General features: G+C 47.9%; 4 protein-coding genes across 11 annotated transcripts in view; 1 reads left to right on the top strand and 3 right to left on the bottom strand.

Moving 5' to 3' along the window:
• Window positions 1-208: 208 nt before the first annotated feature.
• On the bottom strand, window positions 209-2,010 carry TREX1 (three prime repair exonuclease 1). The gene is made up of 2 exons (XM_082412020.1): window positions 1,528-2,010; window positions 209-1,215 (listed from the first exon to the last, which is right to left on the bottom strand). Exon 2 carries the CDS (start codon window positions 1,192-1,194, stop codon window positions 250-252), a length of 945 nt encoding a protein of 314 aa, XP_082268146.1. The 5' UTR covers window positions 1,195-1,215; window positions 1,528-2,010; the 3' UTR covers window positions 209-249.
• Window positions 2,011-2,165: 155 nt separating this feature from the next.
• On the bottom strand, window positions 2,166-18,956 carry ATRIP (ATR interacting protein). Of its 2 annotated transcripts, XM_082411982.1 has the most exons (13): window positions 18,570-18,956; window positions 16,594-16,724; window positions 15,742-15,912; window positions 14,052-14,170; window positions 12,506-12,663; window positions 11,153-11,248; window positions 10,706-10,835; window positions 9,831-10,520; window positions 4,005-4,141; window positions 3,752-3,843; window positions 3,216-3,296; window positions 2,744-2,996; window positions 2,166-2,332 (listed from the first exon to the last, which is right to left on the bottom strand). In XM_082411982.1, the coding sequence occupies exons 1-13, from the start codon at window positions 18,814-18,816 to the stop codon at window positions 2,265-2,267; spliced, it is 2,373 nt and encodes a 790-aa protein (XP_082268108.1). In that variant the 5' UTR covers window positions 18,817-18,956; the 3' UTR covers window positions 2,166-2,264. The 2 variants fall into 2 exon arrangements, with proteins under 2 accessions (XP_082268108.1, XP_082268109.1); XM_082411983.1 differs by lacking the exon at window positions 3,216-3,296.
• CCDC51 (coiled-coil domain containing 51) overlaps window positions 4,136-24,574 on the top strand; it is a 28,463-nt gene continuing 8,024 nt past the window's right edge. Inside the window, exons 1-2 of one of the 7 annotated variants that reach the window (XM_082412002.1) lie at window positions 4,136-4,661; window positions 16,683-16,830. Coding sequence is in view for 1 of the 7 variants with exons in the window: in XM_082411998.1 (XP_082268124.1) it covers window positions 20,055-20,115 (61 nt within the window). In the remaining 6 variants the exon portion in view is untranslated. Of the gene's footprint in view, window positions 4,662-16,682; window positions 16,831-19,916; window positions 20,116-24,193; window positions 24,416-24,574 lie in introns of those variants that run through there. The other 6 variants (XM_082411998.1, XM_082411999.1, XM_082412000.1 and 3 more) reach the window with 6 other exon arrangements.
• Window positions 22,054-24,206, bottom strand: TMA7 (translation machinery associated 7 homolog). Its single transcript, XM_082412030.1, has 4 exons — window positions 24,076-24,206; window positions 23,926-23,981; window positions 23,756-23,843; window positions 22,054-22,273 (listed from the first exon to the last, which is right to left on the bottom strand). The coding sequence occupies exons 1-4, from the start codon at window positions 24,089-24,091 to the stop codon at window positions 22,239-22,241; spliced, it is 195 nt and encodes a 64-aa protein (XP_082268156.1). The 5' UTR covers window positions 24,092-24,206; the 3' UTR covers window positions 22,054-22,238.

Genomic DNA, 24,574 nt, shown 5'->3' with positions numbered 1-24,574 from the left:
TTTTAGGCTAGGTATCATTTCCATCCAGTATTTGAAGTTCCTTGTTTTCCCTACTTTTATTGGGCTCAGACGTCTGACCATCCTGCTAGGGAGGGTGACGGACAAAGACTGCCACTTCCTGTGCCCCCGGCCCCAGGTGTCTCAGTGTGGGCAGAAGTGCGGGAGGCTCTCAGGCTGCCACGGAGGGTAGAGGTGAGTGATCACTCGGTGCTGTGGAGGGTCTTTATTAGTCAGAATTTCTTTCTTGGCCTACTGCCCGGGTATGGCCAAAGACAGCCTATACAGCGTGGCTACTGCCAAGGTCAGGAAGGCCAGCAGGCCCAGTGGGGCCAGCAGTCCCTCCCTGGGTGGGGCTCCAGGGCTCTTCACTGGGGAAAGGGGCTTAGGGTTCCTGTTTCCACCATGGTTGGGGCTGGTGTCCCTGGCTCTGGCCAGGGGTACAGTGGCCGTAGCAGCAGATGGCCTTGGGCTGGTTCCAGTTGAGGCTGTGACCATGTACATCGGCTTGACGGTGCTGAAGGGCCTGGCATGAGCATCTACCCACCGCAGCAGGGCCTGTGGCCTCCACTGACAGATGCTGAGCAGGGCTAGGACGTCACCCTCGGCTGTGTGTGAGTCTGGTGGGGCCTGCCCGTACAGGCGCGTGTAGATGCTGCCCAGGCTGTAGCTCTTCCTTGGGCCGTGCTCTGAGGGGCTGCCAGCTTGCTCCAGGGCCTTCAGGGCAGCAATGCTATCCACACAGAAGGCGCCGTCCAGAGCGCTGGCAAGGCCCAGCACAGCCAGCTCTGCCTGGAGCAGGGGGAAGTCGTAGCGGTCACCGTTGTGTGCCACGAGGCACCAGGGCTGTGGCTGGCGCTCCAGGAAGGCTCGGAGCATGTTGGCCAGGTTGGCATCGAAGCATTGACGCCCGTGTGCAGCCAGCACAGCTGTGCTCAGGCCTGTGATCTCACTGGCTGCAGGGCTACAGGCCTTCCCCGGAGCCACACACAGGGAGAGCTTGTCCAGCACCCGGGGTGGTGGGGGCACTGTTGAAGGAGGCCCCTGAGGGGTGGGAAGTCTCTCCAGGGCCCATCTGTGGATGGCCAGCAGGCATAGCTCTGTGACCTTGGGCTGGGAGAAGGGCAGGCCAGTGGCCTCCAGGTCCAAGAAGATGAGGGTCTGCACAGGACCCGGGGGCAAGGCCTGCGAGCCCATGGTGGGTATCTGCCGCTGAGCCTGGGGAGGAGCATGGGGTGGGGGGTGGGTGTGAGTGCCCAGTGATAAGGGGTAAGGCAAGTGGGGTGGGCAGGAGCACCCCTCTGGCCTTCCCTGCATGGGCAGGCACTGTTGCTGAGCTCCAGGACCCATTTTCAGGGCAGGAAGCCAGAGAGGGTGGGGTGGCTTTCTTAGTGGGACCAGCACACTGTTTTCTGTTCAGGGGAAGGCCTGGCTCCTCCCTCTAGTGCCCACTTAGTCCGGTGGGGGTTGGTGGGGCAGGTACCCATGGCCCTCCCACCCTACCCCCTTCCCTCGGGGGTCCTCACTTACCGAGTAGCAGGCAGGCAGCAATGACTCAGGGTGCACGCTCTCCAGCTGGTTCTTGCTGCTGGCAGCAGTGGCGGGAAGTGAAACTCAGCCTGAGCCCGCCCAGCGGCTGGTGTGAGTAAGGCCCGCCCCGCTTGTCAGCCTGCCTGGGCTGTCCCTCCTGCCAACACCCGTCCTCCCCAGGCACCCACAGTGCTATCCCCAAAGGCCTTCTCAGACCTCTCGCTGTGGGCCTGCTGGCTGGCACAACGCACCAGGGCCCTCACGCCCTCACACCAGGAGGACAGGGCTATGGGGCAGGCTAGCTCCAGGACTCGAGCCTGCTGGGAACCCCTGCTGTGGCCATTTTGCACCCACCCCTTGGCCCCATTTTCCCAGGCCTCCCTGGTTTAGGCCTGGGCTGAGGGCCACCTTCTTCCCTGCCACACAATGGTTTCTTCCCATGGCCTCTGGCAAAGTGATGACTCAGGACAATTCCACAGGCAGGGCAGGGCAAGGCAGGGCTCCTTCCTCAAAGCAGATTCATTACCATGGGGCTGCCGGCCAGGAACAGGAAGAAGGATCTCAGCCTTCCCTGGGTCCCCCTCCTGCTCTGTCCCTCCCACTTAGCCGACACAGATCAGACTCAGGAAACATAAGGCTGGCCTGTTCTCTAACAGCCTGTCATTGCTTTTAATCAGGGGATGAGGTAAAGAAAGTAGTGGTGCTGGTGCCACCATGTGGCTCGATGCTCACAGGCCTCAGCCACAGTCCATCTCGGGGTCGTCCACATCGGCCTCCGCGGTACAGAGATCATCCAGGGCTGCCTCTGAGCCAAAAACAAGAGGGTTCTGGGGTGAAGGCCTGCCTGAAGGTGCTGGGACTGGGGGAGGTCCCACCTCTCCTCCCCACCAGGCCCACAGGAACTAAGCAGTCCCTTCCATGCCCAGGCCTTGCTCCCTCAGCTACTGCAAGCAAAATAATACAAAGGCAATTCAGACAGGGATGTTTCTGGAAAAACCGTGGCTCTGCCAGGCCGACTCAGTAGATATGAGCAAAAGGCAGGCTGATATGCTGAGAGAAGAACCGGAGCGGGAAGAAAAGAATGGCCCCAGTGCTGGCAAAGGCTGTGTGGATGGAGCGCTGCTGACCTAAGGCCAGGTAGTCTGATTTGTCCACGAACTTCAGGGCAAACTCCACATGTGGGCTGGGGCAGGGAGGGGCCCTCCTGCAGGCTCACCTTCACAGCCTGTCACGTCAGGAAGCCCTCGAATCAGCATGCTGACCCCTGGCATCACCTGGTCGTACTGATGCAGGACCTCCACGCAGTGCACAGTGAAAAGCTTGTCCTTTTGGGACAGACTGTGCAGCAGCAGCACTGTATCCCGCAGACACCGCACTGTCCGCTTCTGCTGGTCAGTCCTCGGGGGCCCCCCTGCCCTCCGCACTGTCAGCCACTGTCTGTGCAGCATCACCGTGAGTGCTCTGACCACCTGGGGGAGGGCGCAGGCTGAGGTCAGATCAGGTGGTCCCTGCACCCTGACAACCTGCTTAGCTGGGCAGCATCTTTCCTAGCCACCCGGGTGAGGAAGGTTCTGAGCAGTGGCACCAGGGTCTAGCCCTGGTGAAGGAGCATGGGATGCTTTCACAGGGCCCTGTCATCCGCCAACAGAGCTGCCCGCTGTCGGCCCCTGCCTGCCCCCGGCACTCACCTCCACGTTGCACTGGCAGCTGGAACCAGAGACTGGGGAGGAGGGGCTCTGCACAGCAAGCTTAGCCAGGAGCCACACAGCCTAGAACAAGAACAGACTGTCCCATCCATGGCACAATGAGGCCCTGGTCACAGCAAGGGCTTTCTCAGGCTTCTACAAGAGCTCCAGTTGCCTCAGCAACTGCTTGTCTGCACTAATGGGATCCAAGAGGTGGTAGTGTTTTGGGACCTTCCCAGGAGACACTCAGGACCAACACCTGTGTCTCACCACTGACCCACCTGCCTCCGTGCCCACATCCAGCCACCAGGCAACCTTGCCAAGTCCCAGGATACCCTGGGCTCCGACTGTACTGTATCTGTGGAGTATGGAGCCCCCCCAAATGAGTTTACCTTGCTAGTGGCTCAACACGTTACCAAAATGAATTAAAGCTTCCTTTAATTCCCAGAGGAAGGAGAAGAGTGGCTCTTACGTGGGATGGAGTGGGGTGGAGTGGGGTGGGGTGGTGAGCAGCACAAAAGGGGCTCTTGTGTCTTTACCTCTTGTTCCAGCTGAAGCCACTGTGTCTCCGAGGCGGCTTTGTCAGGCCTCGATGTGATGTACATGTACAGCAGCAGCAGGAGGCAGCGTTCTGGAAAGGACACCCCACCTCTCACTCAGGATCCGCCTTCTCACCCAGTGCCTGAGGTACAAGCTGCAGAAGCCCTCAGGAGGCCCCGGACCTGCCCCTGCCACCACCCTTCCCTCCAAGCTGCAGGCGTAGTCCAGACGCGCGCCCCCGGCCTGCTTTACCCCGGTGGGAGCAGAGCTGAGGTGCAAGCTTCTCATGGTCCACCAGGAGGGACAGGAGCTCAATAGTCAGCAGCACACTAGGCAGGGGTGTCTCTGGGCGCAGGCACTGTGGCAGCACCCGGAACACGCACTGGAACCTGAAACACAGGACCCCAGAGAGACGTGACACCTCCAACCCAATCCCATAACTCACCCTCACCTTTCACGGTAGGCAACAGGAAATTGAAGAGGCCAGTAAAAAGGAGACTCGATTCAGACAGACCTGGGTTCAAATGCCACCCTACTTGCTGATACTTGTTTCAGGTGAATGAGTGGGTACTACCCTTCACTGTGGGACTGCTGTGGCTTAGAGATGACAGGCCCTTACCTGGCACAGTGCCACCCAGCAAATACGAGGTGCCCCCCTGGACCTCGGGTGCCGGCCTCCACACTGCTCTTGGGCTCCTTCCTGCCTCTGCTCCCAAACAGGGAGGCAGGTTCAACTTGAGTGTGAGAGAAATGTCCTGTGCCCACTGCCAGAGGACTGGCCAGGCGTCAGCAGTGACAATATGGACTTGGCTATGGTTGGATCTTACGAGACCATTCGCTGGGCAAGGAAGACTTAATTTTCCCCACTTGTCGGGAAACACCAGCTCCTCTGCCACCACGTATGAGAAGGTACGCACTCAGGGTGTGCATGGTGAGGGGCTTGGGCACTCTCCCCCTGGTCTTGTGGGCAAAGGGATGGCACATTCATTACCAAGGAACCGAGTCCCAAGACAAGCACTGCGTTTTGCTCAACCCACACAGCCTCGTGGGTGGGGGGAGGGGCAGTTCTGCGGGTATGTCCCTTTTCATGCACACGGCACCGAGGGCTAAGAATATTCCTTGTACACCATTAGGAAGCAAGGTCTATTTGGGGCGAACTCATTTTAGAGCAAATTCTGTATGAGAGACAAGCTGAATGTTTCTAGTCACCAGGGAGTGTGGAACTTTGTGGGAAACTGGAGTTTAACCGGTTAATACCTAATTTCATTATTAGGCCAGAAGTGGCCCCCTGAAACTAAAAAAATCCATCTTTATATACAACACAGTGGTTTCCAAATTATTTTTGATAGCATCGGAGCCTTCTTTTTAAATGAAATTTTTTTTTTTTGGCACAGCCCTTAAATGCACAATAAATAAGTCATGCTGCCCTGGCTGAGCTGGGGATGAGAACTTTTTGTTCAAAAGCGCCTGCCATGCCAGTACCTGGGGAGCTACGCTGGACCTACCCCTAAAACAGATGCAGTGGGAAGACAAGAGTCTGAGGGGATGATGTGCCCTCAAGCCTGGGTGGGCAGTGGTGCCTTTCATAGGAGATCACAGCCTGCCTGGCTGCTCGTGTTGTATCGCATACTGCTATGGAGCCTTGGTAGCACCTGTCCCTGGCTTTTACTTCAAGGGGAACAAGAAGCTGTGTGGTAATGGGGTTCAGCCTGCAAGCATGAAGGAATTCAGAGAAGCACTGCGTGGGATGTGGCATCAGACAGTGATCAAGAACAATGATTCAGGAGCCTAACTGGCTGATCTAGCACATTCCCTCTGGGGTTTCAGACAAGTTTCCCTACCCCAACATGGGGTTTATTCATTTAACAAACACTGAGTGCTCACAGTGAGCCAGGCTCTGTGCTGGGCGTGAAGACACAGGGCTCTGAGGGTGCCACCCAAGCTAGTGAACAGAAGGCATCTGTGTCTGGCCTGCAGTAAGCACCCATTAAATGGCTGTTTTTTGATGTTATTGTGGACAAGCTCAACAGGAATAGAATGATGATATATCTACCAAGAGAACTGCTAAAAATGTGGTTCCTGGAATTCATTCATTTAAAAAATAAGAAACAGGGATGCAAAGATTTTTCAATATCCACATATCAATCAATGTGATACACCACATTAACAAACTGAAGAATAAAAACCATGTGATCTTCTCAATAGATGCAGAAAAAGCTTTTGACAAAGTTCAGCATCCATTTATGAGAAAAACTCCAGAACGCAGGCATAGAGGGAACATACCTCAACATAATGAAGGCCATATATGAAAAACCCACAGCTAACATCATACTCATTGGTAGGGACTTTCCTTGTGGTCCAGTGGTAAAGAATCCGCCTTCCAAAGCAGGGGATGCAGGTTCGATCCCTGGTCGGGGAACTAAGATCCCATGTGCCTCAGGGCAACTAAGCTCCTGCGCCTCAGCTAGAGAGCCCACATGCTGCAAAGTACAGAGCCCACACACTCTGGAGCCTGTGCGCCACACTACAGAGTCCACAAGCTCTGGACCTTGCACGCACAACTAGAGAAGAGAAAACCCACATGCCACAACTAGAGAGAAGCCCGCATGCCACAATGAAGAGACCATGCGTTGCAACTAAAGATCTCGCATGCCTCAACGAAGATCCCACATACCACAACTAAGACCCAACGCAGCCCAAATAAATAAATAAATAAAATTAAAAAAATCATACTCATTGGTGAAAAGCTGAAAGCATTTCCTCGAAGATCAGGAAGAAGACAAGGATGACCACTCTCACCACTTTTATTCAACATAGTTTTGGAAGTTCTAACCACAGCAATCAGAAGAAAAAGAAATAAAAAGGAATCCAAATTGGCAAGGAAGAAATAAAAATGTCACTGTCTGCATATGACATTATACTACTATACATAAATCCTACAGATGCCACCAGAAAACTACTAGAGCTCATCAATGAATTCGGTAAAGTTGCAGGATACAAAAGTAATATACAGAAATCTGTTGCATTTCTATACACTAGCAATGAGCTATCAGAAAGAGAAATTAAGGAAACGATCCCATTTACCATCGCATCAAAAAGAATAAAACACCTAAGAATAAACCTACCGAAGGAGGCAAAAGGCCTGTACTCCAAAAACTATAGGACACTGATGAAAGAAATTGAAGACGACATAAATGGAAAGATATACACTGTTCTTGGATTGAAAGAATCAATACTGTCAAAATGGCTATATTACCCAAGGCAATCTACAGATTCAGTGCAATTGTTATGAAGTTATCAATGGCATTTTTCACAGAACCTAGAATAAAATTTTAAATTTATATGGAAACATGAAAGACCCTGAAACAGCCAAAATAATCTTGAAAAAGAAGAAAAGAGCTGGAAGAATCATACTCCCTAACTTCAGACTATACTACAAAGCTACAGTAGTCAAAACAGTATGGTAGGGCTTCCCTGGTGGCGCAGTGGTTGAGAATCTGCCTGCTAACGCAGGGGACATGGGTTCAAGCCCTGGTCTGGGAAGATCCCACATGCTGCGGAGCAACTAGGCCCGTGAGCCACAACTACTGAGCCTGCGCCATCTGGAGCTTGTGCTCCGCAACAAGAGAGGCCACGATAGTGAGAGGCCCGCGCACCGCGATGAAGAGTGGCCCCCACTTGCCGCAACTAGAGAAAGCCCTCGCACAGAGATGAAGACCCAACACAACCATAAATAAATAAATAAAATTAAAATCTCAAGCTAAAAAAAACCAGTATGGTACTGGTGCAAAAACAGACACATAGATCAATGGAACAGAATAGAGAGTCCAGAAATAAACCTACATACCTAAGGTCATTTAATCTGTAACAAAGGAGGCAAGACTATACAGTGGAGAAAAGATAGTCTCTTCAATAAGTGCTGCTGGGAAAACTGGACAGCTACTTGTAAGACAATGAAATTAGAACATTCTCTAACATCATATACAGAAATAAACTCAAAATGGATTAAAGACCTAAAGGGAAGACCAGATACTATCAAACTCCTAGAGGAAAACATAGGCAGAACACTCTTTGACATAAATAGCAGCAATTTTTTTTTTTTGGATCCATCTCCTAGAGCAAAGGAAACAAAAGCAAAAATAAACAAATGGGACCTAATTAAATTTAAAACCTTTTGCACGACAAAGGAAACCATCGACAAAATGAAAACACAACCTGTTGAATGGGAGAAGATAACTGCAAATGATATGACCGATAAGGGGTTAATATCCAACATATACAAACAGCTCATACAACTCAACATCAAACAAACAACCCAATCAAAAAATGGGCAGAACTGAAAAGACATTTTTCCAAAGAGGACATCCAGATGGCCAATAGGCACATGAAAAGATGCTCAATATCACTCATCATCAGGGAAATGCAAATCAAAACCACAATGAGATATCACCTCACACCAGTCAGAATGGCTATCATCAAAAAGAACAGAAATAACAAATGTGAAGAAAAGGGAACCATCCTACACTGTTGGCGGAATGTAAATTGGTGCAGCCACTGTGGAAAACAGTATAGGGGTTTCTCAAAAAATTAAAAGTAGAAGTACCATGTGACCCAGCAATTCTACTCCTGGGTATATATCTGAAAAAAACCGAAAACACTACTTTGAAAAGAAACATGCACCCCAATGTTCATAGCAGCATCACCTACAATTGCCAAGTTATGGAAGCAACCTAAGTGTCCATTAACAGATGAATGGATAAAGAAGATGTGGTACACGTGTACACACACACACACACACACACACACACACACTGGAATACTACTCAGCCATAAAAAAGACAAAATTTTGCCATTTGCAGCAATACGGATGGCCTTGGAGGGCATTATGCTAAGTGAAATACGTCAGACAGGCAAATACTGTACGATATCGTATGTGGAATCTAAAAAATACAGCAAACTAGTGAATAAAACAAAAAAGAAACAGGCTCACAGACACAGAAAACAAACTAGTGGTTACCAGTGGGGAGAGGGAAGGGAGGGAGGGCAATATAGGGGTAGGGGATTAAAAAAAAGCATTGTTATGGGATTATATGAAATCATGTGTGAAACTTTTGAAAATTGTAAAGCACTATGGAATTTAAAAAAATAAAAGGAAAGAGAAGACTCAAAAAAAATAAATAAATAAATAAAAGAAGCAATCAGCCACCATGAGCTGGGTCCCCTGCCAGTCACCTGGGTGATGGTAACGCGCCTACCTTGATGCTCACACTGCTCTGCAGTACACTGTGTCTAGCTCTGAGCACCACCTTTAGGATGCACCAGACAAGCCAGAATATATTCATATGGAAACCAGGATCCAGAAGTGTTTTTAGCAAACAGGTATTCTGAGTTCAGAGACAAAAAGGCTTAAGATACATCCAACAGAGGAACTGGCCTCTTGGTGGAATGCTGAGGGGGAGATGGGATTACAGGACGAGGGGACTGGCTGGGTGGTGTTTACCTTCCCAGTGTTGAGGGTCTGGAATCCCAAGCTAGGAATTTATGACAACAGTGTTCTGCAACAAACCTTCAAAGAAGAGCAAGTAACCTGTGGCTCATGCCAGTGGTGGACACCATGATGATGGGCAGATGCCCAGCAAGGTCGGCTTGTAGCTGCAGACCCTCCGCACACCCTCTGCTTCTTCAGGGAATCCCACCAAACTAAACTTCAATGGGGCTGTGAAATCTGGTCTTCACCTGATCCATGTCCCAGGTTCAAAGGCCTCTTGGCTCAGCCTTTGTCTGTTTCGGGGGCAGGACACTCTTCCATAGTGACTAGCAGCCTTCTTTTATCACATGTGTCTTTTGCTTACCTACTATCCAGAGGCAGAACTAAGCCAAATAAACCACTGCCTTGGTTCTTCTAACTGCTGGCCCCACTTCCCATCACTTCAGAACTCTAGCTAAGAACCTAAACCAAGGCTTAGAGCTGAGCAGTATGGACGAGTCAAGATGGGAACAAGTAGAGGGGCCACAGGACAGACCTCAAGAGGCCGGGTAAGACCCACAAGGAATCATGACTCCCATGCTGCGTTATACCTGGGCAGGAAATCAAAGGAAGCATTTTCAGCTAATTTCACCAAAACCTTAAGGCACTGGCTGAGGACACTGGCTTTAAGGTGACCTGTTGCTGCAGAAGAGAAAGCCAAAAGTTGAAGAAGCATCTTCAATAGTGGATGCTGGCCTTGGTCACCGGCAAGCCCCGCTGGGGCTGAGGTCACATCCCCAGGACCATGTCCGTCAACCAGGCTCTGGTCTCCTTCCCTAGGAGCAGAATCCGCGCCTGCTCCTGATAGTAACAGGCAAATGACTGCTCCGCTGTGGCACACCAGGTGCTGAAGAACGCTTAGTGAAGCCACAGAGAAGGCTTCCAGGTTGCAAAGTGAGTCCTCAGGGCTGGCCTCTACCCCAGAGCTCACGCAGGAGGGATGTGTTGGTGAGTCCGCAGGCGCTCCGCTTCTCTTGGTTGCTGCCAAATCCTGCAGAGCCTGGCAGTGTAAGCCGATAAAGAACTGTACCAGGGGGAGGAGGTGCACAGCTCCAGGAAGCTGGCAGAGTGGGAAGGCCCTTCCACCTCCCTCTGCTGGGTCTCTGTCACAGGAGCCTTCATTCCTGGCCACCAGATTCAGTCCAGTAAGTGCCAGGTTCTGTGCTTCTCTCAGGGCCAAGAGGGGAAATGACCCATCACAAGAACCTGTGGTCCTCAGGCTTGAAATCCCAGTCAAGGTACTAGCAACAGACACAAAAGAAAACAAGTGTGAGAGGGAGATAAGGTCAAGGGACCCAAACAACCTGCCTGCTAAATTCTCTAGTTTTCCTGCCCAGAGCAGACCTCCTAGGCCGGTCAGGACCAGATAGGGACTTGCTTCCTGGAAACTTCTTCCAAACAAGCTTTTTAGGAGTCTTATGCTTACCTGCCAAGCCCAGGTAGCTGGAACAGGGTGCCGGTAGGAGCCTCAGAACAACTGCTCAGGAGGTGGCACAGACCTAGGGATGACTCTGGGATCAAAGGCTGCTTCAGGAGAAGGTTTATCAAAATGGAGCCTGCAGAAGACAAGGTGACTGTAGAAGGTTCTGACATGAGAGTGCTTTTCTATGATGCCAACTATCCTCTAAACTGCCACTAAGTTCCCTTGAGACGCCCGTGGGTACTGAAGGCTCGGAGGCATACTTGCTCTTGGTCCCTTCTATTTTATAGTCTTCTGCTTAAGTCACAGACTCCTACTCCCCTGGACCCTCTAAAGCACTGCCTGGGGTGCTGATTGAGCCCAGGACAGTTCCCTAGGCAATTCCACTGCAGCATCACAGAGGATGATCGGACCCAGGCAGGCCTCCTGCAGAAGGAGCAGGCATTCTGGTACCTTGAGTGTTTGATCTCTGCATCCAGCTGTCAACAGGACTTTTCTGGGACTGTTCTTGCTTTATCGGGTCATCTCCCAGACTGTGGGTCTTATTCTCTGAATAACAGATAATATGTTAATCAAAACTGGAACACAAAAGCACAAGTGTATCAGAAACTCTTAAATGTAATGAGTTTAAAACATACATTGTTCTACTTCTTCAACTTTGGATCAAAATAAGAGCCAAAGCAACTCAAGAACCTTCACATCTTTGCCTTCCTCATATAAAACAGGAACTTGCATAAGGAAAGGAAAGGAAAAGAAAATTAAATTGTTTGCCCCACTTCAAAATCAGGCAATAACATAAAAGCATTTTATATGATTCTTATTATGTGCCAGACACTGTTCTAAGAGCTTTATACATGCTAGCTCTCTTGTTCCTCACAGCAACCCAACCAGGAGGTGTTATCATTGGCTCTCTTGTACAAATGGGAAAACTGAGGCACAGAGGTTAAGGGACTTGCTCAAATCATACAAGCCAGTAAGCAATGTGACTGGGACTCTCGGCCAGGCTAGTGGGCTCCACCGCGGGCTCATAACACTACCCGATAACCGCTCCTGAAGTTGCTAAATGTCAAAAATGTGAGTAGCTGTAGTTCTCAGGGGTGGCGTGATGCTAATGACTTGAAAGGGTTGATGGTAGAAGAAAGGCAATGTATCTGAATTGTAAGATAAACTGGCATAGCACAGTCTCAGAGTGAAAACCTACTAATGCTAGACTGTCTCTCTAGAAAGCAGTAGCATTCCCTCAGTCTGGACTCAGCTGGGCGATGAAAGGAGCACATGTTCCTGCATACTAGCTGTGTTTCTGGGATGGCAAAGGATGCTGACTGGAGGTTTTAAAATATGCCTGCAAATTCTTTGACACACTTCTCCTCAAGGGGTGCAGCCTAGTTTTCTTCCCCTTGAACATGGCCCAGACTCAATGACTCACTTCTAACAAACAGAATGTGGCAGAAGTGATGCTATGTGACTTTTAAGGCTAGGCCATAAAAAGGATAGCTTCCACCTATCGCTCTGGGTTTGCTAGCTCTAGAGAAAGCCATCTACCAGGTTATGAGATCAGCCAAGTGGCCCTGTGGAAAGACCCACATGTGGAAAGGAATTCCACTGCCAGACATGTGAGTGAGCCACCTTGAAATAGATCCTCCAGCCCCCTACAAGCCTTCAGTGCCCGCAGAGACAAACCATCCCCACTGTGCTGTCAGAACTGCTGACCCACAGAAACGAGGAGAAAATAAATACTCAAATGTTTCAAGGCTCAAGTCTGAGTAGTCTGATATAGAGCAACAGATGATGGATAGACTGACTTACCCTCTTTGCCCATCAGGGACTTATATCCTGGATCGGTCTGGCAGGGGTGGGGAAGGGACATGTTAGCACTAAAAGACTCCTTTGTAGGGAAAGATGGTTTTCCAAGTTGTGGAGAACATGCTTCTGGCTTTATAACCACAGAAGGGCTTTTCCTGGGACTGGAAAAAGTTAACTATGAAAGCAAAGTAATGATTCTGCTAACACCATGTAAAATACCTGGTTATAAAACTTCTAACAAACTTTAAACTTTTCCTGTCTAGGTGATTTGACCAAAAGTTTTATCTATTACACGTTTGTTATTCTTTGTCAGGACAGCAATGCAAAATTCAAGGCATTTTGATTCAAATTGTTGAAAAAAAAAATCTTTTCATTTGCTTCCACCTTCTTCCAATCACCCAAAAGTATTGGCTATAATTCCATTACTATTTCCAATTCCACCAAAACATCTTTTCAGTTTGCAACCTCTTTTTTTTTTAATTGAAATACAGTTGCTATACAATGTTATATAAGTTATAAGCATATACTGTAGTGATTCATAATTTTTAAAGGTTATACTCCATTTATAGTTATTATAAAATATTGGCTATGTTCCCTTTGTTGTACAATATATCCTTGTAGTTTATTTTATACTTAATAGTTTATACCTCTTACTCCCCTATCCCTCTATATTGCCTCTTTCCCATTTCCTCTCCCCCCTGGTAACCACTAGTTTGGAACAACCTCTTTTATAATAGTCAGGGACTGAATGAAAAGATTTTCAGGAGAAAGAGGGTCTAGTAAAAGGTGTATTTTGTCTTGCAACTTGGAAACTGAGCCAGTGCCTTGGTGCCAGGGTCTTTATGTTAGAGAAGCAGTCTTAACCCTCTGATTGGATCAGATAATGCTGAGGCCCTCCTGTTAGTGTGAAGAGGTGAGGATGGACTCCCTCTGCTCTCCTGTCTTACCTGGGCTACTCAAGGCAAGAAGTGTTCTATTTCACACCCTGCCCATAGTAAGCAAAGGCAGCAGAATGTTGAATGCCAGAAAAAGACGACCTGACCCACACTGTTCAAATTTCAAGGCTGATCCTGACAGTGTGCCAGACTTCTCTGGCAGGCAGGGGATGGGACAGACCATTAACAAGCTGATCACATCTGCAGCAAATGTGGGGACTGCTGGACAGCAAATGAGAAAAAATATTCCAAGCAGTTGGGACTGAAATACAGTTGGGGAAAATCATTTATTTGAAACAAATTACATAAAAATGAAGACTGGTCCACTCCAAAAGTTTGGAGAGCATCTTTCCAGCCTCTTTCCATCCCGAGGAGTTGTATTGTGTTTATAAAGTCTACAGGGAGGAAGCACTTCTAGAGTGCGGGGCCTTTATGCTATGATGCCCCAAACCATTCTAGTCTCATCCAAACCATCTCTGAGGCCTTCAGGAAAGAGCATCTATGCCCCAGTGGCAGAGTCTAAACGACCTTTGTTCAGGACTAGCCTGACATTGTTATTCAGACTTTTTACTAAACGATACAAAACTGTATTCTCCCTCTAGCACCATCATTACCTGACATGGGAAATGGAGGGAGCAGCTAGTTTATTAGCTCGTTCACTGCTTTGAAGCTTTGTCCTCAATTCATTCATCTCTGCATCTTTAAACTGGAGTTCAGACTGCAATGACTGGAGCTGGAAGGCAAAAGAAGCATACTTATAGAGGCCTCATCACATATACAGAAACAGCTCTGGGCTTCAAAATCTCAAGCTAGTAAAGGAAAAACAAGCAATGAGAGATAGTATAAAAGTCTGCTGTGACATAAATGTCCTGAAATAGCAAGCTTTAACCTTCTTCCTGAAAGATGGCATGGTATTCTAGAAAGATATTTTGACCTGAACTATAGCTGGGTAGTTTGTGAGGGTTCAAACACCATTTACTCAGCCTCTCTGAACTCCAGCTTATCTGTAACATAAATACCTGTCTTCTGGTTGGGGGGATTAAGTAAGAATGGTGAATGTAAAATGCCCAGCACAGAGCTTGACAAGGTACCATATCTCATGGTAACATGTAGACCTTTTAGTGAATACAGTGGTGCACAATCCAAGTCTTCCTGAAGGTCTGGGCTGAGTATTTAGAAGAGTTTTACCAAAACCTTGTACAGTGTGGGGAGACCTGCTGTTCTGGCCAATGGTAACTGCTGCCATTCCCCAGGCACAGCACCAGACACAAGGGCAGGACCATTTAAGTCTCACGACAGCCCTTCTGGTTATTTTCTGGAACAGATAAGGGAAATGAGTCATAGAGCATAAGTCATCACCCTGAGGTCACTGCTTGAATGTGATAAAGCCTAGATTCAAACTCTGGTTTGTCTGATTGCAAACCCCTTGCTCTTCATCATGTATATGGAAAGGCAACTACTGCTGTTAGTCTTGGGCACAGGTCAGTGCTTCTTTAAAGATTGCCAAGTTTGCTGAATGAAGTAATGGCAGAATAAGGCCCATGTCCTTGAGTTTGAAGCCTTGGGAAGTGAAGGAAAGTGGTATATACTGGACACCCACTGTTTTTCTTCCCAGAACAGTATCTCCCTCTCTCAAGAAACATCATTTTCCTACCTTTGAATATGTGATTTGAATGGGAGCTATTATCTCTTTGGTTACAGTGACTAGTTCAGAGGCAGGCACCTGACTCAGGTTAGACCAATTAGAGCCTTCCCCAGAATTTTAAAACTTGGAGATAAGGAACCCTAAGTCTTCAGTCTGCTCTGGAGCTATGAAATAAGAGCCCAGGAGACCCTGGAGAACACATCCTCTACCATAAGGATGGAGCCTATCAATAGTACAGAGAATAAAGATGAGTCATGGCAAATCTTGAGTCTTTTGAGGCCCCAGCACACCTGTTTTCCCAGACTTAGTTATGGAAGCCAATACATTTTCTTTTGGCCTAAGCTAGGTCAACTGAGTTTCTGATCTGCCAAAAAACAAAAAAAACCCAACAAAAACCCCACTAATTTTAGCTGTTTCTGCAAAGTGTGAGCTAGTAACTTAGACTACCACAGCAAAGCAGAGTTTCATCTAAGTCCTTTTCCAAACCTCAGAGCCTGGAGAAAAGTACATGCAATTAGTTGGTAGCGAAAGTATTTAAGACAAACAACTGTTGAAATCTTCCTGGAAGATTTATAAGCAACTTTAGTCATTGCTTCTAAAGAACTCATTGAGCAGGCAAAGCTGATGTCCGTACAAGCAAAACAAATGCTCTGGGTCACCTTTTTGGAGAATTCTTTTTCTTTGTCACTGAGTGCTTGAGTTTTCTCTTGCTCAAGAAGGAAATGTGATCTTCTCTGTTCCTCTAGAATGGATTCTGTCTGATGCAGTGAGTCCCGTAAAATTTTAATTTCTCCATTTTTAATGAGCGCTTCTTCTTCCATTGCCTTCATCTGTAAATCCCAAATTGATGTTGTGAAAAGTTTGTAAGGGAAAATTTTATATGTACTTGTTTCAACATGTAGCTGGGGAGATGAAGAAACACATTTAAAACATGTCCAACAGACCAATGAGTGCTCAAAATATATCTGTACCAACCAGACATCACCATGATCTGCTAGGCCCATTCCTGGGACAGTGGATATTCAGCAAGATAGCTTAAGGACACACTTGTCACTTCTGCATGCAGATTCTATAGGCTCTAAGAGGTATTAAACAATCTGGGTCACACACTTCACAGAACTAAAATTCTACATTATGTTCTTGTTTTTTCTAGGGACCTACAGATAGTCATATGAAGAATATTTGCTTTTTTGCAAAACTGCTAATGAAAATAGCAACCATTATGATGTTGTGTTTCTTATATAAGACATAGGCTATAAATTTATCTCAGTGCTATAACAGAAAGTTTGTATCTTTTTGTATATGGTTTACAGTGTTTCCTTTCTTGCCCTGGTTGTTAGGAATCTCAGGATTTAGTTTCAACCAAAATTTTCTGGCTTTCTTTCCCCCAATTCATGGGGATGAATCTGGACTCTTGTTTTAAAACTTTTATATATTTTATTGTATAATGCTTTATAACACATGCATAAGTGAATGAATTAACTACAAAAGCCACAAGTTAAATCACTTACCTTTTCTTTAAGCTCTTTGTACTGTGCCTGAAGTAACTCTAATTCGAAATTATCTTTAACTGGAACACTTTCTCTGTTTTTCCTTGCAGGATTTTTTGACATCCCATCTAATCTGGGGACCTTACGAACATCTGTAGAAAACAGTTCCCATATACTTTTTAGGACCCAACATTTTCCCACTTTCGCCAGACAATGCTGAAAACAATCACTTTTGAAAGCAAATTAGAGAAAGATCTAGTAAGTACTATAGGTATTTTCCATCGTAAGAACATGAATCAATCCTCAGGAAATAACAGATCCTGCCACCCTCTCCCCATTCTGCACCCAGTTTTAAGAGTCTCATCTAAAGGATGAAAGGTGCTGTGGGAATCTCACTGGTCAGAACTCAGTGATCTATTATTCAATGATATTTACTGAGCACCTACAATATGCCAGGCACAATTTAGCCTCTAAAGAAAGGTACAATGGTGAGCAAAATGGATACAGTCCTTTCACTCATGGAGCTTACATGGCACTCAAAAACACAAGAATAAATGTAAAATTTCAACTGTTATAAGAGCTGCAGAGAAGAGCAAATATAGGAAAGCCTATAATAGGGGATTTGATCCAACGCGATGAATAGAAGGCTTCCCCAGGTAAGTGATGACTGAATGGAGAGCTGAAGAACAAGCAGGAACTAACCAGATGAGTGGCGATGGGGAATGGATGGAAAGAACGCTCAGTGTGTAAGAAACAGCAATGAGCAGTTTCTGTATTATAAGGAAGCAGGGAGAATTCAAGGAATGAAGGAAGGTTAGTGTGGCTAGAACCCACAGAAGGAGAGGGAAAGGGACAGGCCATGCTGGGCCTTGCTGGCCATGTTAAGGATTTTGATCTTTATTCTAGAAGTAGTGTGAAGTCATTAAAGGCTTTCAGTAGGGATGTTCACGTGTATCTGTGTGTGACACAGAGATTCTAGTTTTGAAAAGATCACTCTGGCTGTGGTGTAAAGTCTGACTTGAGTCATAACTGGAAATGTGGGAACAATTTAGCAGACTATTGTCCGGGGAGGGGTGATGGTAACACAGATCAGGGGGATGGCAGAGATGATGCAGAGAGGATGGATTCCAGAGATAGATGAAGAAGGTAAAGTTACAGGATTTGGAAAGGAATCAGATGCATGGTCAAGGAAAGGGAGCTGTTGCCTGCCTTGTGCTACATGATGGAGAGTGGTGCTAGTCATTGCCATGCAAAACATTTGGTCATCAAATGTTCTGAGTGTTTTCTGAATGCTTTGCCGGGCACCATGCTGGAGATGCTGGTGGATGACTGGGTTTCCAGGAAATGATTGTGTGGAATATAAGATGCATGTAAGACATCCAAGTAGAGATTTCTCTTCCTGGGAGCCCCACAAGACTTCACTAGAATGAATGTAAGCTCCATGAAGGAGGGGGCTTTTGTCTTTTGTTTATTGCTAAGTGTCTGCAGCTCCTAAAGTTTGGGCACCTAGTACGATTTATTGGTTGTATAAAAGAATGAGTCTCTTATCTCTTGCCTCTGCCAGGCCCCTCTTATGCTCATGCGGCCCAAGGGAAAAGGTGGTCTTTATTAGATCTAAAGCCTCCCAAACCTGTCATAAGGATGGGTCCCCATGTGTAGGTAGTGATGATTCTGATGGTGGTGGTAGTCGTGTTGCAAGGATCTCTGCTAAGAACTAAGAACTTTAGTGGTCCAAAGTATAGAAACTAAAGTAAAATGTTAACCTAGCTTTCGGTATTCCAAATCGGCTGTTTGACACTCCTGATACATTTCTCTCCCAAATCAAAGGACCTTTTGGGACACGCCGCTGCTTAAATCAAACTGTTCCTATATTTTTAAAAGGTGAAGTGGCAGTGTGAGTGCAAGACACCGGAACAGCGGTCGTGGGGTTCCTAAGCCACAGTCATCTAGTGGGTCTAGCGAGGTCTGCACCACCCTCGGGGAAAAGGCGCACTCACTGGACACGTCCGGAGCCGCGTTCGGGCACTGGCTCAGGGCCTGTGACGCGAGGGTGTCGAGCTCCTCCAGGTCGTCGGCGGTGAAATCCCCGTGCGCGCCGAATGGGTCTTCTGGGTCTGGGGGGGCGGTCGCGAGGAAGCCCCGGGCCCGCTTGCTCGGAGGGTGCTGGGTGCTGGGCGGCGGGCCACGACTGGGTGCCGGGGGCCCGCTCCGCCTCCTGCTGCCTGGCGCGGGGATTCCAGCCATGCTTGCCGCCGGCCGTATACAAAGGCACCGAGTCCGGCCTGTAGCCTCGAGGCCGGAGGGCTGGACCAACCGCTCGCGCGCCGCAGCTCGCCTCAGCCGCTGGGGCCACGCCCCCGCGCCAACGGGCCAATCACCTGCCAGTCGGTGGGCGCGGAGGGATGACGTAATCAGACCGCGCCGCTGTGCTCAACTGGGTGCATACCGAGTTCGGTCGCTCCCCGCCCTTCTGGGCACCATCCCGCCTGGCGCTTTCGTACCGACGGCTGGGACCCCAGTAGGTGGGTGGTCTAAGAGGAGAGAACCGAGTTACCTGGGCTAACTCACCAGCCCCACTGCGCAGGTGGCTCTGCGCCCGCTCTCTGGCATCACTTAGGGTACACAGCTGTGCTTGGAGGAGTTCGCCCTGATTTTCACACGTGCACATGTGAATCGAGGCAGGGAGCTTTCACGGGTTTGGTCTTTGTGAGCTCGCTGTTCTCCAGCCAGACCCACTTCTCATATACCCCAAGGCTCTCTTGGGGAGGAGTCTGGGAGAGTGGGACTGGGCGAGGAGTTATGAATAGAGTTGTTGTGAGCACACATCTTTGAAAACAGTAAATGTTTTGAATGTGTACCTTTGAGGTAGGTCTGGAGAAAGAAAGGTCTGAGAAGGGGTGATCCTGAGAATGGTGTGCCTGTGTTGGAGGGGGTGGGAACTAACTGCTCAGGCTGTTAATATTCATTCATTTCTCTGAGAGCTCTTGAGTGTTTTTGTCCCAAGCGACGGTCATAGGTTAGAAATGAATTAAACTCAGGAAGTTACGGAAGGCCCCCTGGAAGCAGCACCTGGGCTGTCCTACAGGTTGAGTGGAAGTTATCAAGAGTTACCAAGGAGGGCTTCCCTGGTGGCGCAGTGGTTAAGAACCCACCTGCCAATGCAGGGGACATGGGTTCGAGCCCTGGTCCGGGAAGATCCCACATGCCGCGGAGCAACTAAGCCCGTGTGCTGCAACTGAGCCTGCGCTCTATAGAGCCCACAAGCCACAACTACTGAGCCTGCATGCCACAACTACTGAAGCTCATGCACCTAGAGCCTGTGCTCCACAACAAGAGAAGCCACCGCAATGAGAAGCCCGTGCACTGCAACGACGAGTAGCCCCCGCTTGCTGCAACTAGAGAAAGCCCGCGCGCAGCAACAGACCCGATGCAACCAAAAATAAATAAATAATTAAAAAAAAAAAAATGAGTTACCAAGGAGGATGGCACCAAGACTACTCAGACAAGAACACAACACTGAAATGGACGCCACACAAGTGCCAGGTAGGAATTATCGATGGCAGAGAGAGAAGGTAAGGCTTTAGAGAGGAGCAAGGATTCAAGCTGGACTTGAGTGGCTGACAGGATTTTACTGGGCAGCAGTCATGTGCAGGACAGTTAGCAGGAACAGGGTGTTGGAGAGTAACTGGGGCAAGACTTTTCATACTTGAATGCTCAGTGCCAAACTTGGCCTGTGAGTGTCCTATGAATGTTTGTGAAGGCAGTAAATGAAAGGGAGATGGTTGTCAGGGCCTAGAAGGTCTTGAATACCTGGCTTTAGTTTTTTGAGGTAATTGGTAGGTTCCCTCAGACAGCTGCCCAAATGTTGAATGCTTGTCTTAATTGCTCCAAGACTCTGGTCCCCTAAAGAGACAGGATTATACTTCCATTTGTTATGCTGATTAGGTTCCACCAAATAAAAGAGCAGTAGCTTAATCTCAAGGGTGGTGTGCTGGCACTGGCTCTCTGAAGGGTTATTCTCAGTAGCACAGGGATGGGTGTGAGCTGGCAAGGTCCAACAGGGAATCCCTGAAGTCCAAAGAAGATGCTGCTGGCTGTGCAACTTTCCGGGAGAGAAGCAAAGTGGGCTGTTTTTCTTTTTCTACTAATATCAAGTACATTAGAATGATAATACAGGCTTCACTCTATCAAAACCTTTTCCAGTTTTGACTCAGCAAAATCTCAGACTGGTTCTAGAGCCCTTATTGAAAACACATTCTCAGAGAAAGCGAAGTGTTATTAGCATTATTCCCATAGTTGTATCAAGGGCCTAGAGAGGAAATCTAGACTTGTGCCTCTAAATGGTTTCAATACATATGCATTTAGCACACATTATGGTCTCTGTCCTCCAGGAATTTACTCTTCCTGGAGTCAAAAGTGGTAGATAATCAACAAATGTCAGGAGAGAAAAAGGAAACAGGGTTAAGAGACACTGGGACGGCCACTATAGTCAGGAAAGAGCTCACTACTGTGACATTTCAGTACTCTAAAGGAAGGGAGTTTCCAGTTGGTGATAACAGTGAGGCAGGAGCTTGATTGGAATGTAGGCCACTGTGGCTCACAATTGATCAGGAGGATGAACGCTAGATACCAGAGGGTAGGGAGTGGCATCCAGATCCCTTAGTGCCTCACTGGTCATTGTAGGGACTTGTGGTTTTTTTGCACTAAGAAGCCACTGAAGAATTCTCAACCAGGGAGAGACAAAATGTAACTTTATGGTTTAGAGATCACTCTGGGTCCTGAATAAGGATTAGACTGTAGGGAAGCAAGGGTAGGGGCAGGAAGACAAATTTGGATGTGACTACAATAATTTAGGTGAGGGATTTTAGGGTCAGAATGAAGGTCTGGTGGTATAAGAGTAAATATGAAGGGTTCAGATTTAATTTTGCTGATGGGTTGAATGTAGAGTATAAGAGATGGGAACCTAGCAAGGACCTTTCTGAAGCCCTAGTGGAAATGCAGACCTGGGGGCTTCAGAGTAAGCTTAGTTCTTACAGACTTTTAGGAATCTCTCCTTTTTCCTGTCTTTTTTCCCTTCATAACACGTATCATATGTACTTGTCCTGCTCCCCTCCAACAATAGAGAAGTTCCTTGACAAGAGGAATTGTTCACTGGTGCATGCCCGGCTTGCACAAGCAAGACTCCTTACATGAACAGATGAACAACCCCATTAAAACAAATACTAATGTGGATGTCATAACAGAAAGATAGATTTTCTTCCCAAAGTACAAATTCTTCCACTAATCTCATGTAATATATTCTGTTGGGTATACAACCACACAGAAAACAACAGCCATTTCAAATGAGTTGGTTTAATTCCAGGTGGTACAGAATTCAGGACAGAACAAGAACTTAAGAACACACTTTGGCAGGATTCTGGGCTGCGTTTATGCAGATCTCATAGCTAAGGTAGAAACGGCTGAGAAGAACTAAAGACGAGCCACTGTGTGATTTATTTATTTTTTTACAAAAGTTTATTCTTAAATGTACAATAGGTTCCAAGACAACACTTCATTCTAGCTATAGGTGGCAACAGATGTTATGGCAGGGAATCCAGATGTTTAATCCAGATGTTTAAACAGGAATGGAACTAAGGATCATCATTGCCTCAGGCACAAGGGACGGCTTACTTTTTGCCAGATTTCTTAATTCCACCTGTGGCTGCAAAAGGAAAAAAAAAAGTCTCATCCAGGGAAAAAGACCGCTCCATGGTTGAAGCCCCAGGGGCCTGATAAGGATCCTAATAAGGCCCAGCTCTATGTACTGGGCATTTTTTTGGACACAAGCATGCACAGGGCTTCCCCAGTATTATCTATTCTGGGCAAAAGTAGAATGAGAATAAGGCAGGGCACGAGTAATGGCTGCGCACTGGTCTGGATCTCAAGTGTGTTGTGTATTTCAGACGGGCTCACTTAATCCTCATCCCCTATCAACCCATTTTACAGATAACAAAGTCTCAGTGTTAGGTGTTGTTCAAAGTTATAAACTGGTATGCGACAAAGCCAGGATTCCAACCTGGGTAGCCTGACTTCCAAGTCCATACTCTTGCCACGTCACACCACATCAACTTCTATATTATGATCCTGGGATCTGATTTACTCACTACCTTTATTTTACCCAATTTACAAATGACTGTATTTGGCACACGGTAGGTAATTTAACAAACAGTTATAGAATTAAGTATGCCTAATATAGAAATGAAAGTCCTAAAGAGCTATGACAAAATAAAACTCAAAAAAAAAAGTAGATGATGCTCAATAAGAAACAAGTAGTACAGGATTTCACTAAGGGTTGGCCTTCTCCCCATACATAATCACAGATTAAGGGAAGGTGCAAGATACCTCACATCATTCCAAAAAGGAATCTCAATATCTAGAATCTCAGCGCTGTGTGGGTACACAAAAATGACTCAAACCCACTAGAATAGAGGTCTTGGGAAACCCTGAATGACACTCCCACCATTCCAGCCTTCATTGTTCCTAGGGTGGCTCAGTGATCCAATAAGGTATAGATAACTGTTGAGAAAATAATCCTATTTTGATGAATGTAAACAGGATTTAAGAAGCACAAAGTACAATGACTGACGGGTTTAAAAAAAACTTTTGATATGTAATCAATTCCTCTTACACAAAGGCAAAGAAAAGGCAGAATCGTAGAGAATTAAGTTAAAAAACATATAGCACAATAATATGCCAACAGACTTGGACTTTATCCATTAGACTAGGCGCATCCAGCAGTGAAAAGACTCAGGATGCAAAAGTATTTTGCTAGTTTTAACAATACGATTAGTAAATTAAGAAATGTTACAAGCAACAAAGAAGCAGTGAAATACGAATTTGGAGCAAGAAGCTGTAGAGGATATCTGCAAACTCAACTGTACGAACGTGTGTCTGAGATATATAAATTTCTTTATTTCCATTTCTGCCACTTCCCTAAGCAAGAGAAGCCCATACTGGGTCTGGCTCCCGCCCCCTCTCCCGCTGCTGCGAAACCAAGCCTGGCTAGGGCCGTCCACTGCAGCGGACACCAGCAACAGAGACCTCGCAACTCACCAACGAGGCAGGACACGGACATGCTCGGGCCCGTATCCAGACTGATGCTCAGGCGTTTGTCCGGCTTGAGCTCTACCCCGCCCTCACTCACCCAGGGGGCCTTTCCCCGCGGCCTTCGCTTTTAGCTCCTCGAGTTTCTTTTGCTCCTCCTTCTGTTTCTGCTTGAATGCCTTATCTTCCTACGGAGAGGGAGAGCGGGTTCACTCCCGGCGGATTTCTCAGACCCTCCGCGCCCGCCCACGCCTCTGCGCCAGCCCTCACCTCGTCCATCTCCTTGGCTTGCTTCTTGGGCTGCTTCAGGGGCTTCTTCTTGCCACCTGCGTGCGACACGAGCACGCTCAGCCTGGCCCCCGCCGGGTCCCGTCCCTCTCCGCCCCGCCCCGCCCCACCCCATCGTCCCCGCACACTTACCTTCGCGGCCCGACATGGCGCCTGCCGCCCCTTCCCCAGACCCTGCCACCGGATGCGGAGCTTCCCGTCCCACCCCCTGAGCCTATACCTCCATGCGGGTCCGCAGATTGGCTCCTGGTTCGGAAGTTGCGCTCCCGCTGCCGGAAGCGGTCCGGAGGCGGGCACTAAAGGGTCAGGGATCAACTGAGTGACGGGCGCACCTTTGGGGTTGCGGCTCCGGCGCAAAGCCCACCAGGTACTGGGAAGGTGGGGTGTCCTGCCCGGGGAGGATCCAGAAGCCGCGAACGGTTTTTAACCGCAAGCGCTAAGCCTGGGACCGTGCACGGGGAAAGGACTGCAGGTAGAGGGAAGGGTTTGTGCAAAGGCCTTGAAGCTCGGCGCATTCCTTACAGTGTGGCTGGTGGGAGATGCGAGGGAGGCAGCAGAAATGGGCGGGGGCTAGACCACCTGGTTCTAGAGCTTTGGAGGCCACCGGAAGGAGCTGGGGTTTTATAATATA

This window comes from Balaenoptera physalus (assembly GCF_965194825.1).
Source record: "Balaenoptera physalus genome assembly, chromosome: 11".
Classification (NCBI taxonomy): Eukaryota; Metazoa; Chordata; class Mammalia; order Artiodactyla; family Balaenopteridae; genus Balaenoptera; species Balaenoptera physalus.
The sequence above is the reverse complement of the archived record's forward strand: the minus strand, read 5'-3'. Positions and strand labels throughout refer to the sequence as shown.

Excerpts from the sequence above, each read along its gene's own strand:
- TREX1 (XM_082412020.1), bottom strand. The coding sequence starts at position 1,194 with ATGGGCTCGCAGGCCTTGCCCCCGGGTCCTGTGCAGACCCTCATCTTC.
- TMA7 (XM_082412030.1), bottom strand. Across the intron at positions 23,844-23,925 it reads AAGCCAAGGAGATGGACGAG|GAAGATAAGGCATTCAAGCA; the intron begins GTGAGGGCTGGC and ends CCCTCTCCGTAG. Across the intron at positions 22,274-23,755 it reads CGCGGGGAAAGGCCCCCTGG|CCACAGGTGGAATTAAGAAA; the intron begins GTGAGTGAGGGC and ends TTCCTTTTGCAG.
- ATRIP (XM_082411982.1), bottom strand. The coding sequence starts at position 18,816 with ATGGCTGGAATCCCCGCGCCAGGCAGCAGGAGGCGGAGCGGGCCCCCG. Across the intron at positions 14,171-15,741 it reads AAAAAGAATTCTCCAAAAAG|CTCCAGTCATTGCAGTCTGA; the intron begins GTGACCCAGAGC and ends TTTGCCTTCCAG. Across the intron at positions 4,142-9,830 it reads TCCTTTGATTTCCTGCCCAG|GTTCCAGTGCGTGTTCCGGG; the intron begins GTATAACGCAGC and ends CCTGTGTTTCAG.